Source organism: Hipposideros armiger, unplaced genomic scaffold, assembly GCF_001890085.2.
Source record: "Hipposideros armiger isolate ML-2016 unplaced genomic scaffold, ASM189008v1 scaffold_458, whole genome shotgun sequence".
Classification (NCBI taxonomy): Eukaryota; Metazoa; Chordata; class Mammalia; order Chiroptera; family Hipposideridae; genus Hipposideros; species Hipposideros armiger.
In genome coordinates, this window is record NW_017731808.1 from 376,679 (window position 1) to 388,841 (window position 12,163).

General features: G+C 49.1%; 1 protein-coding gene across 2 annotated transcripts in view; it reads right to left on the bottom strand.

Moving 5' to 3' along the window:
- C2CD2 (C2 calcium dependent domain containing 2) overlaps positions 1–12,163 on the bottom strand; it is a 53,513-nt gene that overhangs the window by 17,292 nt on the left and 24,058 nt on the right. For both annotated transcript variants that reach the window (XM_019666020.1, XM_019666021.1), the window contains exons 5-8: positions 7,522–7,644; positions 4,079–4,202; positions 2,427–2,535; positions 1,286–1,350 (exon numbers count right to left, since the gene is read on the bottom strand). In XM_019666020.1, coding sequence (XP_019521565.1) covers positions 1,286–1,350; positions 2,427–2,535; positions 4,079–4,202; positions 7,522–7,644 — 421 coding nt within the window. The remainder of the gene's footprint in view (positions 1–1,285; positions 1,351–2,426; positions 2,536–4,078; positions 4,203–7,521; positions 7,645–12,163) is intronic.

A 12,163-nucleotide genomic window follows, 5' to 3' on the forward strand; every position in this document is an offset into this window, starting at 1 on the left:
TGGTGCCAACTTGGGCCAGTGAAGCCACGTCCTCCACAACTAGACTGAAGAACAAAACGACAGCAACTTGTCTGTTCCCCTTCCCCAATTCCCCAGCACTGTTCCCAATCCAATTCCCCAATTAAAAAAAAATATATATATATGTGAGTCTGAGTAAAGTCTCTGTGGTTATTCTTTGGTTTGCTTTTTTAAGTTTGGAATTTCATAGATCCCATCAGGCTAGACAGGAATGAAATTCCGGTGGAGCCAGCAGGGGTGGGGCCCCAGCCATGGACCAGGCGGCCTCTCTCCAGGCAAACGGTGGCCCTGCCCTGTGTTCCCACACCTGCCCGCTCAGGGAATGTCAGCTCTTATCCCAGGAGCAGCCCAGGTAGGTATCTCAAGACCAAGGATCAAGGAAGTTGCCTCAGCATTCTTGCTAATAACCAGAACCTTGACTGGCTTCTTGCTGTGTCTTTCTAACATTAGGAGATAACCAAATGACTTGGTTGCACAGCTGAGTAAGCCAGGTAAGGGGGCCCCCATCCCGATTTTGGTTTGTTTATGGGGATATTCGAAAAACCTAATAAATATTGAAACTACTGACTTACACACAGGAACACGTACAGGTCCACATTCGCCTTAGTGGGTTTCCCTCTCATGGTTCCTTTCTCGTAGCTAAAGCATGTGTCCAGCCTAAGCCACTGTGGCTTATTTTACAAGGAAAAGCCAGGTAATACCCACAGAGACAGGAAGTAGGATGCTGGTGCCAGGGGCTGGGGGAGGGCGAAACTGGGGGAGGTGCTTAATGGGGACAGAGTCTCAGTTTAGGAAGATGAAAAGGGTTCTGGAGATGATGGTGGTGATGGCTGCACAACAGCGTGAATATTCTTAATGCCACTGAGTTACACTCAAAAATGGTTAAGATGATAAATGTTACGTTACAAACATTTCGTCACAATAAAAAAACAAAAAAAGGTCAATTGAGGCTAAGAGGGTTGAGAACTGCTTCTCCAAGCCACGAACTGTTTAATAAAAGATTTTGGATATTTGTTAAAAAAAAAACCCAAAAAACCAAAGAAACTCAAAAAACAAAAAACAGTTGAATATTCTTTTTCCCAAAATTTATGAACTTGTTAATAGCTTAACGGACTTTCAATCAAACATTCCCTTGGGCAGACCAGGAGTGGTCTGGGGGAGGGGCCAGCCTCCTCTCTGGGTCTCCGGCCCTCCCCAGTTCGCCAAGGTCATGGTCGGAGACAAATAACCCTCCCAGGGAGCAGGGCTCCACCTGGTTACCACCCACCTTCTGAGGGCTGCCCATCTTCTGAAATCCGCAGGTACAATTCCTTCGACTTGGCATTCAGCTCGCTGTGGAAAGGAGAAACAGCTGTGAATCCTTAAAAACGCTTTATTAGTTTTGAAATCGTATTTTTTTTCTGATTATAGAAAGGAACAGAAAGCCATCATCAATATTGTTAAACGCTAGAGAGACACATAACCAAAATTATAAAGATCGTCTGCAGCCTCACTATCCAGAAACGGTTGCTGGTATTACTTGGTGCCTAGGCTCCTAGAATCACCCGATAGAACTTTCTGGGCGATGATGGAAATATTCTATATAGGTGCTACCAAATATGGTGGCTACTAACCACAGATGGCTTCTGAGGACTTGCAATGTGGACAGTGCAAACTGAGGGCTGGATTTAACGTTGTTTAATTTCAGTTACTTGAAATTTAGAGCCACATGTGGCTATGAGTTACTTTATCGAGAAGGCTAGTGATGTAATTGTCTAAAAACATATAAAAATATAGAACATAACTCCCTTCGTCTTTGTAACCTATTCTCTTCACTTAAGATATCACGGACATCTTTCCATGGCAATAACTACAGAGCAGCATCATTTTTCATAGGCATCTAGTGTCCTATTATTCGGCCTTATGAGATTTTATTTAGCCAATTTCTTACTAACCAACCCAGTAATATTAACAGTTCCCTCTTGTCACAACAGGGCATGGATGGAGGTGAGGAAGAAATTGATACTAAGATCTGCCTTCAAAAAGAAATCCACGTTTCACTTAAAGCGACCTCAGATGGCCAATATATTTTTGTTGTTGTTGTTAAATTTTACTGGGGAGCAGTCATGGTCATTGGTTACACATTGCTTTCACGCTACAATGGCATAGTTGACTCTTTTAAGGAGGGTGCAGCTCACAGTGGCCCATGCGGGGATTGAACCAACAACCTTGGTGTTATCAGTACCACACTCCAACCAACTGAGCTAACTGGTCGCCCCTCAACACACTTAAAAAAAAATTTTTTTTTTTCAACTTTTTTTTTTTTTTTTTTTTTGGTTTGCACAATGCTACAAAATGATCTCAGGGTTTGGCAGCCTTGAACAGGTGAGCTGTGGAAACCCAAGCCCATGGTAACGGGCTGTACGTACAAGGTGAATTCTTCTTCCCAGGCGAGGTCACTAGTGTTTTTCGGGAGGGCGGTGGACAGCTTCTGAACGGGGTCATTCAGCTGAACTGTACACAGTAGGTTCACGTTGCCTGTAATCAGAGGGCCAAGGAGAAGCTTTTATTTTTGTTCCTTAATTGCTGTCAGACATTTTTGCATGTAAAAGGAGGTCTGGATAAAATGTCTAAGGTCTTGCTCACCCAGTCTGAGGGGCCATTCTTTCTTCCATTTACAAACTCTCAAAGCACCCCACTCATTTGGTGTTAAAGGTGGTCTACCCTCAATGATGCCCAGAGCCCAGGACTGACCCCAAGTGCCTCTGCTGTCTCTCGGTTCTGTCTGCAGGCACAGCCTCCTGGTGGGAGACCCTCCCTGGGGGTGATCTTACTACAGCAGAAACGTGGCCCCCCACTCTCAGACAAGACTAACCCCTTGCCAAAGGAAGGGTATCTGGGGTGACTCTGATATTTGGGGATTACTCACAGAGAATCCTACAAACAACAACTGTGTGTTTTTATACCTGACTCAGCTCAGTTACAGCCTTTTCTGGGGTGTCTGCTCCAGATAACGGGACACGTCACTATCAACAGTTGCTTCTGCTTCTGGGACATGCTCGCCCCTCGGCACAGAGTGACGGCTCTGGATGATGACTAATCCTCGCCACCTCGGCCCTTTACCGTGTACCAGGTGGTATTGGGTGCTACACACAGCATCTTACTAATCTGCACCATCACCTTCCAGGGAGACACGGACCCAGACGGGGACCTGCTGGCAGAGGTGAGGAATGGGGGCCCCGACCCCAGCGACAGGCTCCAGGGAGCCCGCTCTCAGCCGCTAAGCGTGGGGCCTCAGACGGTCACCAAAACCATCACCTACAACCCACTTTGCCGACTCTGGGTTGTTAAATGCGGCCTGTCTGCGCGTTTGGAATCGGAAGAAGGTCCTTGGAAACAAATGTAAGAAACCCCTAACGTTGTCAGGCAACAGGGATGTCTCAACAACGTCGAACAGAGGTAGAGAACTGTGTCCCATCCCATGTCCCAGGCTACTGCATCTGAGGTCCCAGCAGACTCAGAGCCCCTTGAAAAGTTACCCGTTTTGGGGATAACTTTTGTCATCACTCAGCAGCCTCTCCTTGCACTGAAGGCTCCCCGACGGACCCGAAGCCCTGCTGACACCCACAAACCGCCAGTGTGGTAACCTTACCTTCCAGGAAAGCAGGTCAATTGAGGAGGCTTAGCATGAATCTACAGGTTCAATAGGGGAGGGGAGGAAGAAGGAAAGGAGGGAAGGAGAAAGGCAGGGAGGGAGGAAGGGAGGGAAGGAGGTGCCTTCTACACTAAAGAAAAAGGGCAAAGCTGCAACTGTGTTTCTTTCCTCCCTCAGCTCCACGTATGCAAAACCTGGGCTGTGCTCTGCTGGTCTCGCATCCCTGTTGTGGTTTTCGGGGGGCTCTTCTTGACTCAAAGGCAGGGATCACACTGCAGACCCAACTGGAAGGAACCCCAGTGGAAACCAAAGGCCACCGAGAACCCACAGGTCACCCTCCGTCAGCTCCTGCTGCAGGACCGTCACTTCTATGGCCAGCCAGGCGCCCTGCCGTCCCCCCGGAGCTCTGCAGGCACTGTCACCCACCTGAAGCACCAGGGTCATTTAGCAGCGAGGCTCGGATGTTCTTCACCAGCAGCTTGAGTTCGTGAGCCCTTGGAGGTTTGGGGGGACAGGGCTCCTGGGGAGCAGATGATGTGCACTGGAGACTCTGCAGGGAGAGGACGAGCAGTGACCCACGGGCAGGCAGAGGACCAAGGCGGCAGCCACCAGAGCCTGCACCCTGGGCTGCGCTGTGACAGTGCTCGCTTCTTATGGGAAGGTTGGGTGCCATCAACCAGAGCCATTTCCCTGCTTAGGAGCCTTCTAGATCCCACAGAAAGCAAGGGGCGTGGCAATCCACTCAGCCACCAGCCCACTGTGAGTAGAGGCTGGGGTGACCATGAGGGTCCACGCCTGACTCACACCAGGCACTTAAGACAGAACATGACCTCCCGGCTGCAGGGGTCAAGCACCGAGTGAAACACCAGCCAGACACGAATGGCCAGGGCCTGGGACCACATCCCACCTCAGGCAGACCCACCATCCACGTGGGGAATATCTAGGTAGGGTCCAGGTGTGGCGCTAGCGAGGGGACAGAGGCAGGTGCAGCTGGGGCCAGCTTCCGTCATCGTGTCCTCAGATCGGCATCAAGGCGTTTCCAACAGAAAGCCTCCCCACGTCTGGAGGCCCCCACCTTCCCTCCGGCCTTTCCCAAAGTAGCCCGCGACTGTCACTCGTGTGCGGGCGTTCTTTCACAGGGGCTCCTCAGGTACAAGCATGTGGGAATCCTGGAAAGGCGTCTCAGAGGTGTCAGGGGCCTCTACGCAGACAGAACTTTCTAGGGAGGGATTCTGGGTGCTGATGTGACTTCAGAACGCCTTTAGGGGGGTGCTAAGTAACTACTGACATGACACTAGCGTTCCTTATGTCACCATTTAGAAATCACTACGCTGAACCAGGGCCGTGCCAGCTGTGAGCCGCGAGTGCTGGGAGCCCAAGAAGGAACTGCGAAAACCCTTCAGATCCGGGTCTGCTCACTGGGGCACCGCAGGCCGCACACGTCTCCTTCAATTGTGTACGTGTGATGGTTAACTTCGTGTCAACTTGCCTGGGTCACAGGGTGCCCAGCGATTTGGTCAAACACTATTCTGGGTATTTCTGTGAGGCTGGTCTGTGGATGAGAATCATGTTTAAATCAACAGATGGAGTAAACCAGACTGTCTTTCCTAACGTGGGTGGGCCTCGTCCAATCAGTTGAAGGCTTAAATAGAGCAAAAGGCCGACTTCCTCATGCCTGGCGGCCTTCGAGCTGGACCATCAGGTTTCTCTTGCCTTTGGGCTTAACCTGAACACCAGCTCTTCCTGGGTCTCAAGCCTGCGGGCCTTCTGACTGGGAGTGCATCACTGGCTCCCCTGGGTCGGCAGCTGGCTGACTCACCTTGCAGAACCGGGACTGTCAGCTTCCATAACCAAGTCCTTCTACAGAGACTGACTACAAGGAATTGGGTCACGCCATTATGGAAGCTGAATATATGTATATGTGTCCTAGCAGTTCTGTTTCTCTGGAGAACCTGACCAATACAATATACAAGGACTGACAATCATGTTCGCGAACTCATCCTAGTAAAAGTGCTACATGCCTCACTGCTGAATATCACTATGGCCACCTTCGAAGTCCTCCCCTTGGGAAGCTATGCACCGATGCCAGCTCCTAGTCCACCCATCAAAGCAATTTTGGAACTCTTTCTGGAATGGCCATCAGAGCTGTCATCGTATTACCCTTGATGTCCTGAATGTCATCAAAATGTATTTCTTTCAATATTTCCTTTATCTACAGGTAAAGAAAGAAGTCATTGGGGGCCAGATCAGGTGAGTAGGGAGGGTGTTCCAATGCAGTGGTTTGTTTCCTGGCTAAAAACTCCCTCACAGACAGTGTCGTGAGAGCTGGTGCATTGTCGTGATGCAAGAGCCATGAATTGTTGGCGAAAAGTTCAGGTCGTCTAACTTTTTCACGCAACTTTTTCAGCACTTCCAAATAGTAAACTTGGTTCACTGTTTGTCCAGTTGGTACAAATTCATAATGAATCATCCCTCTGATATCAAAAAAGGTTACCAACATCGTTGCAACAAGTTTGCGAACTTAATTGTCAGACCCCTTATATGCTATTTTGATATGTAAACTCTACATATTTATTTAAAAGCCTCGTTCAATTTTGGTAGTTTGGGTCTTTTTATCTTCTAATTCCACGTATCCTAAAAGTACACCATGTTGCAAAGTTCCTCAAATTTGGGCATTAAAAATTGTCATGTGCAAAACAGTCAGGTACCTCTGATATAAACTACTACCACGGATAGAGTTCCTGAAAGGGAGAGCAGCTGAGAGGGGAGCCTGGACCAACCCCCTCTCACTGCGGGGGGGCTGAGCCTCCAACTCCGGCAAGCCTGCACAAACACCCACAGCACCTCACTTCTCTTGTCTGCTTTCCCAACTGTCCCTTCTTGTCACCCCCAGTGCCCAGAGCTTATCACAGCACACTGTGATCAACTGATGTTTGTCCAGTGAACCAATGGATTCTGTCTGCAGATGCTACACGCTAACGTGGTGCTACCCACCCTAACGGGAACCAGAGACCAACAGCCTGCATCAAAAATTCATTTTAGAAGTTATATTTTCTAAATGACTTCACCAAAACCTATTAAAGACAGATAGTCTACCACGCCACATAAAAATACCGAAAGTATGCATGAAAAATAACTCTAGGGACTATAAAGGCATGTCTTACATAATCGTAATAAAAGATGAGCTCATAATTGGGAGAATTAAGTCACCCTAAGGAAAGGGTTTTAGATGTGCTGCCAATAGAGATGTGAGAGACCAAGCCCAGTGACCCCAACCATGGCCAATATCCTGGACATGAACTCAGCCAAAGCAGCAGCGCCCTAGTCAGGCGAGGAAAGGGGCCCCAGAATGGGGGGCTGGCAGGTAGCATGGAAAATGGGGCCATGCAGAGATCGCCTCATGCGTCCACAATGCCCACAGGCGACAAGCTTCCAGGAGGCAGGGGAGGTCATCAGGGTGTCCCCAGCCTAGGCTAAACAGTGTGTCCATCCAGTATGCCTGCTTTGGGGGCACATTCTCATTGCTAATTGGGTGTCCCAGGTACCTCGGTCACAGAAGGATGAGGTCCCAGACCACAGGGTCTGAGTGGACAGTGAAAAGTCACGTTTTGACCCTTAAACAGCGGAGGGTCAGACAATGCTAGGGGCCCAACTGCCTCTTCCTTCCAGCCCATCGCGCCTCGGAACCCTGTGCACTGAACTCAAGCTTCCAGACCACAGCCGTTATCGACCAACAGCATTCATGCAATCTTGCTCTGTTATGGCGGGGTGCCGGAACATCATAAATGCACACATAGTCTCCAGCGAGCTGGACCACGCACGTTTCCTGGCAAGGTCACGACGCGCTCACACCCCTCGAACGGGTATACCTGCACTTCCTTCACGTCCGCAGGCCGGGTGCTCAGAACCACCGATGGGGATGCGGAACTGACCAGGTGCTTCAAAATATCCTGGAGAGTTTCAGATACTGTATTCATGGCAACCGCCCGGTCCTGCCGAAAGACAAGGAAGTCACCAAATCATTTCATAACCATGCACGTGTACAAAAGGACAGGCAAGCTCTCGGTTCTTCTCACCACGGCCCTGAGGTGAACAAACCTGGTGTCACCGGGGCTTTGAGAGGTCCGATTAGGACCCCTGAGCTATCTGGGAGAGAGTGTCCTTTCTACTGACCTCAGAAGGAATTCAGCTTATTTTAAAAAAATGGTAAAAATAAGACATGTGCAAAATAGAAATATGTTAATATTTCTGTATACAGCCTTCCAGTTTCTTCTCCCAAACATATAGACACGTTTTTTCTCCCTTGCACATTTGATAATTTGAAATTAAAAAGTATTCAAATAGGGGCCGGCCGGTGGCTCAGTTGTTTAAGATTTGGCTTGGGAGCACAAGCTCTGAGCAGCAGGGCCCTGGTTCGGATCCCACATGAAGGGCCAGTGATGCTGGGCCCTCTATAGCTAAGATGGTGAACAACAGCTCGACCTGGCGCTGGGCTGCCGTGGGTCACCGGCAACGGTGTAGGCTGCAGTGGGGCTGGCCAGCAGCTGGCGTGAGCTTTCGTGAGCCGCTGTGAGCGGCCGTCCAATGGCCGGTGAGTGACTGCCTCACCCGGGAAGAGCGCAATGATAATACCAACACGGGCCAGTGAAGCGACGTCCTCCACAACTAGACTGAAGAACAAAAGGACAGCAACTTCTCTGTTCCCCTTCCCCCATTCCCCAATAAAATCTTTAAAAACAAACAAACAAGTATTCAAATAAATGGAAAGGCCTGATAAGACTTAGACAAATTTGTAGAAGAACAACTAGGACAACTTATACTGCCAGATGCAAGCTCTATGAAGTTACAATAATGAATACCCAACAGGGTGTGTTTATGCATCCTAGAGTGCTAACAATACCCCTATTCATAATAGCCCCAAACTGGAAACTACCTAAGTGCCCATCCATAGCTACACAGATCCATAAATCGTCAAATGGAATACTACAGGGCACATGCACACACATTATCACACGACATGGATTTCACGGACATAATGTTGAGTGAAAGCAGCCAAACACACAGAAAAGCACATACTGTATGATTCCTTTATGTAAAGTACCAAAACACACAAAACTAGTATATGCTGTTTGTGGAAGGCAGAATTCTACGATCCCTAATGAGTTGGGGTCTCAACTTGAGTGCAGGTGGGACCTGAGACTTTCTTCCAGCCAGTGTATTCAGCAAAGGTGATGCAATGTCAAAGGTTACGTTATACAAGACTTCCTGTCAGCAAACTGGAGGACAGAGTCTCCTGCTGGCCTTGAAGAAGTCAGCTTCCACGTGCGAGGGGGCCACAAGGCACGGGACTACAGGGACTTCTGGAGCTAAGTGCAGCCCCCAGCTGACAGCCAGCAAGGAATCGGGACCTCAGTCCTACAGCCACAAGGAGCCGAGTTTTGCCAAAAAACACAGGAGCCTGGGAGAGGATCCTGGGCTCCAGAAAGACCCAGTCAGCCAAGACCTTGAATATGGCCTGTGAGGCCCAGAGCAGGCACCCAGCCAGGTCACGCCCAGACTCAGCAAAGGAAACAAGACAGCAAGTGTGTGCTGTTCTACCTGCTAGGTTTGGGGTAATTAGTCACGAGCACAGGTAACTTATACACATTGGGAGTCAGGAGCATGGTTACCTCTGGTGGGGGCTGGAGGGAGTGAGTGGAAGGGAGCAGAGGGGGGTCTCAGGGGAGCTGACCCTGTTCTGTTTGTGGGGCTGGGTGCTGGGCACTCAGGATGTTCAGTGTGTGAAAGCGCCAGTGAGCTGGATACTTAGGATAGCTGCACTCTTCTGTATATCATATCTCAATAAGAATTTTTTATTTTTTATTTTTTTTTTTTTTTATTTCTTTTAATTTTTTTTTTTAAAGATTTTTATTGGGGAATTGGGGGATGGGAACAGCGCTGGGGAATTGGGGGAAGGGGAACAGACAAGTTGCTGTCCTTTTGTTCTTCAGTCTAGTTGTGGAGGACGTTGCTTCACTGGCCCAAGTTGGCACCATCATTGCGCTCTTCCCAGGTGAGGCAGATCAGTCGCCGGCTTCTGGACAGCCGCTCAGTGCGGCTTGAGGGCCGCTCACGCTGGCTGCTGGCTGCTGGCTACACACGGTAGCCCATGGCAACTCACTGCCACAGGGGCTGCAGCCTACGCCGCCACGGGCAACTCACAGCAGCCCAGCTCCAGGTTGAGCTGTTGTTCAGCATCTTAGCTGTAGAGGGCAGTGTCACTGGCCCTCATATCTGGGATCCAAACCGGGGTCCTCTGGTGTCCCAAGCCAGCTCTTAACCGACGCACCACTCGGCCAGCCCTCAGTAAGAATTTTTAAAAAGTAAGCAGGATCTATTTTTTGAAATCTCAATTAAAAACCTTGTTTAAATATTATAGCTTCCATTCTGAACTCTTAAAACCTGGCTCTGGGTGGCGCCTGGCTAATGGAATATGTTACTCTGCAGGCCAGTCTGGCGTTCACGCCATCCGTTGCTCTATGGCTTCGGGACAGCAGCTGCAGTGGAGTGACTGGTTCCCAGCTGGGTGGGCCTGGCCCCAGGTCTGGCTCTGCCATGGACGCCCCCAGGGCCCTAGTGTCCCTTGTCACCTCTGGTAAATGCTTTCACTGTGGGACTCCAGCCCCTCCCTACCCTGTTCAGGGGGCAGGACACTGACAGGACTGGCTTTCCTCCAGGGCTACAACCCTCCTGAAAACCTGCCAACTCGGGGGCTGGAAGTGATTTCGGGAATGAGTCTGCAGTGCCCCAAGGACAGCTGGCTGGCCAGGCCTTGTTACAGCAAGCTTTGGCCAAAACTACCATTTATTGGAAATCTACTCTCTGCCAGGAATTCTAAGCTAATAATAATCAAAATAGCTAACACATCACTCTTAGGATGTGTCAGGCTCAATTCTATGGACTCATATGTATTAAGTAATTTAATCCTCACAAGCACTTGGAATATTATTGTCCCCACTTTACGGATGAGGAAACGGAGGCCCAGGGAAGGGGATTACCATGTACAGAACACACAGCTTGTAAGTGGCAGAGCAGGGAGTCAAACCCAGGCAGTTCAGCTCCAGGGTTTGCACGTACAGCCCCTCTGCCATCACCTTTCTCTTTAATATGTCCTTGACATATTTACCTTTTTTTTTTTTTTAATTGGGGAACAGTGTGTTTTTCCAGGATCCATCGGCTCCAAGTTGAGTAGTTGTTTCAATCTGGTTGTGGAGGGCGCATCTCAGGCGCCCATGTGGGGATCGAACCAGCAACCCTGGTGTTATGAGCCCTGCGCTCTAACCAACTGAGCTAACCGGCCGCCCCTATAGTTACTTTTTTAATTGAGGTGAAATTCACATAACATAAAATTAATGCATCTCAGTGGCATCCAGTACACTCACAGTGTTGTACAACCATCACCTCTATCTAATTCCAAAATATTTTCATCGTTCCCCCAAAAGTAAACCCTTTAGCCATTAGCAGTCACTCCCCCTTCCCCTCCCAAGCCCTGGTGACCACCACTCCGCCTTCTGTCTCAATGGATTTGCCTGTTCTGGACACTTCATAGAACTGGAATCTTACAGCACGTGGTCTTGTGTGTCTGGCCTCGTTCGCTGAGCATGGTTTTCAGGGTCATCTGTGTTAGCAGGTATCAGAACCTCACTCTGTTTTATGCCTGAATGATAGTCCATTGTATGGATGAACCTCATTTTGCTTGTCTACTTTTATCTTTGTGAACCCCATAATTTCTCCTCACTTTACAGAGGAGGGCATCAAGGGGTGAAAGATGGATTTTGGGGTACTCATATGTCACAGTCCATCACAATACTTAATACGCACCCCTATATAACTAAACAGCCAGGACAAATTACACTTCTGATGTGTGCAAGTTAAAATAATTGAAACTCATAGTCTCCAAAAAAAAAAAAAAAAGCACTGCCTGCATCTAGATCAAGGCATGAACGGTTAAAATATTTATAGACCAATAAACTATGAAATTCACATATTTCAGCTGTGATTATCTCAGTAGTTGAACAGAGTCCGAAAGAGGGTAAAATTGCAAGGAAATACCGTAAAAGAAACCGCAAAGGAAGAACCTAATAATCTAAGCCTTTGGTATAAATGGTTTTGCATGATCTTTCCAGCACCTGGAAGTGGCGACACCAATGTGACTAGCACGCCCACAACCTGCTCCCAAATTCACTTCTCCAAATAGCTAAGACGGTGGGAGGCAGGGAGGGGGCTGCCTTCAGATTGGAGGTGCATCTCTGCACAAACTGTGGAGAGAAAGCAGGTCACGGCCTGGGGAGCCAGCCGGACTCAGCCCGAGGTGTAGGTAAGGGCCTCCAGGTAGGAGAGCAGACCTGACAATCAGGTGTGCTAGAACCCCAAGGAACACCTAGGTTTCCTCACTTCAAGGACTCTCAACCTCAGTGGCACATGAGTGCTTTAAAAAATCCCCAGCCTAATTACAGCTGCATGGGGCGGGGG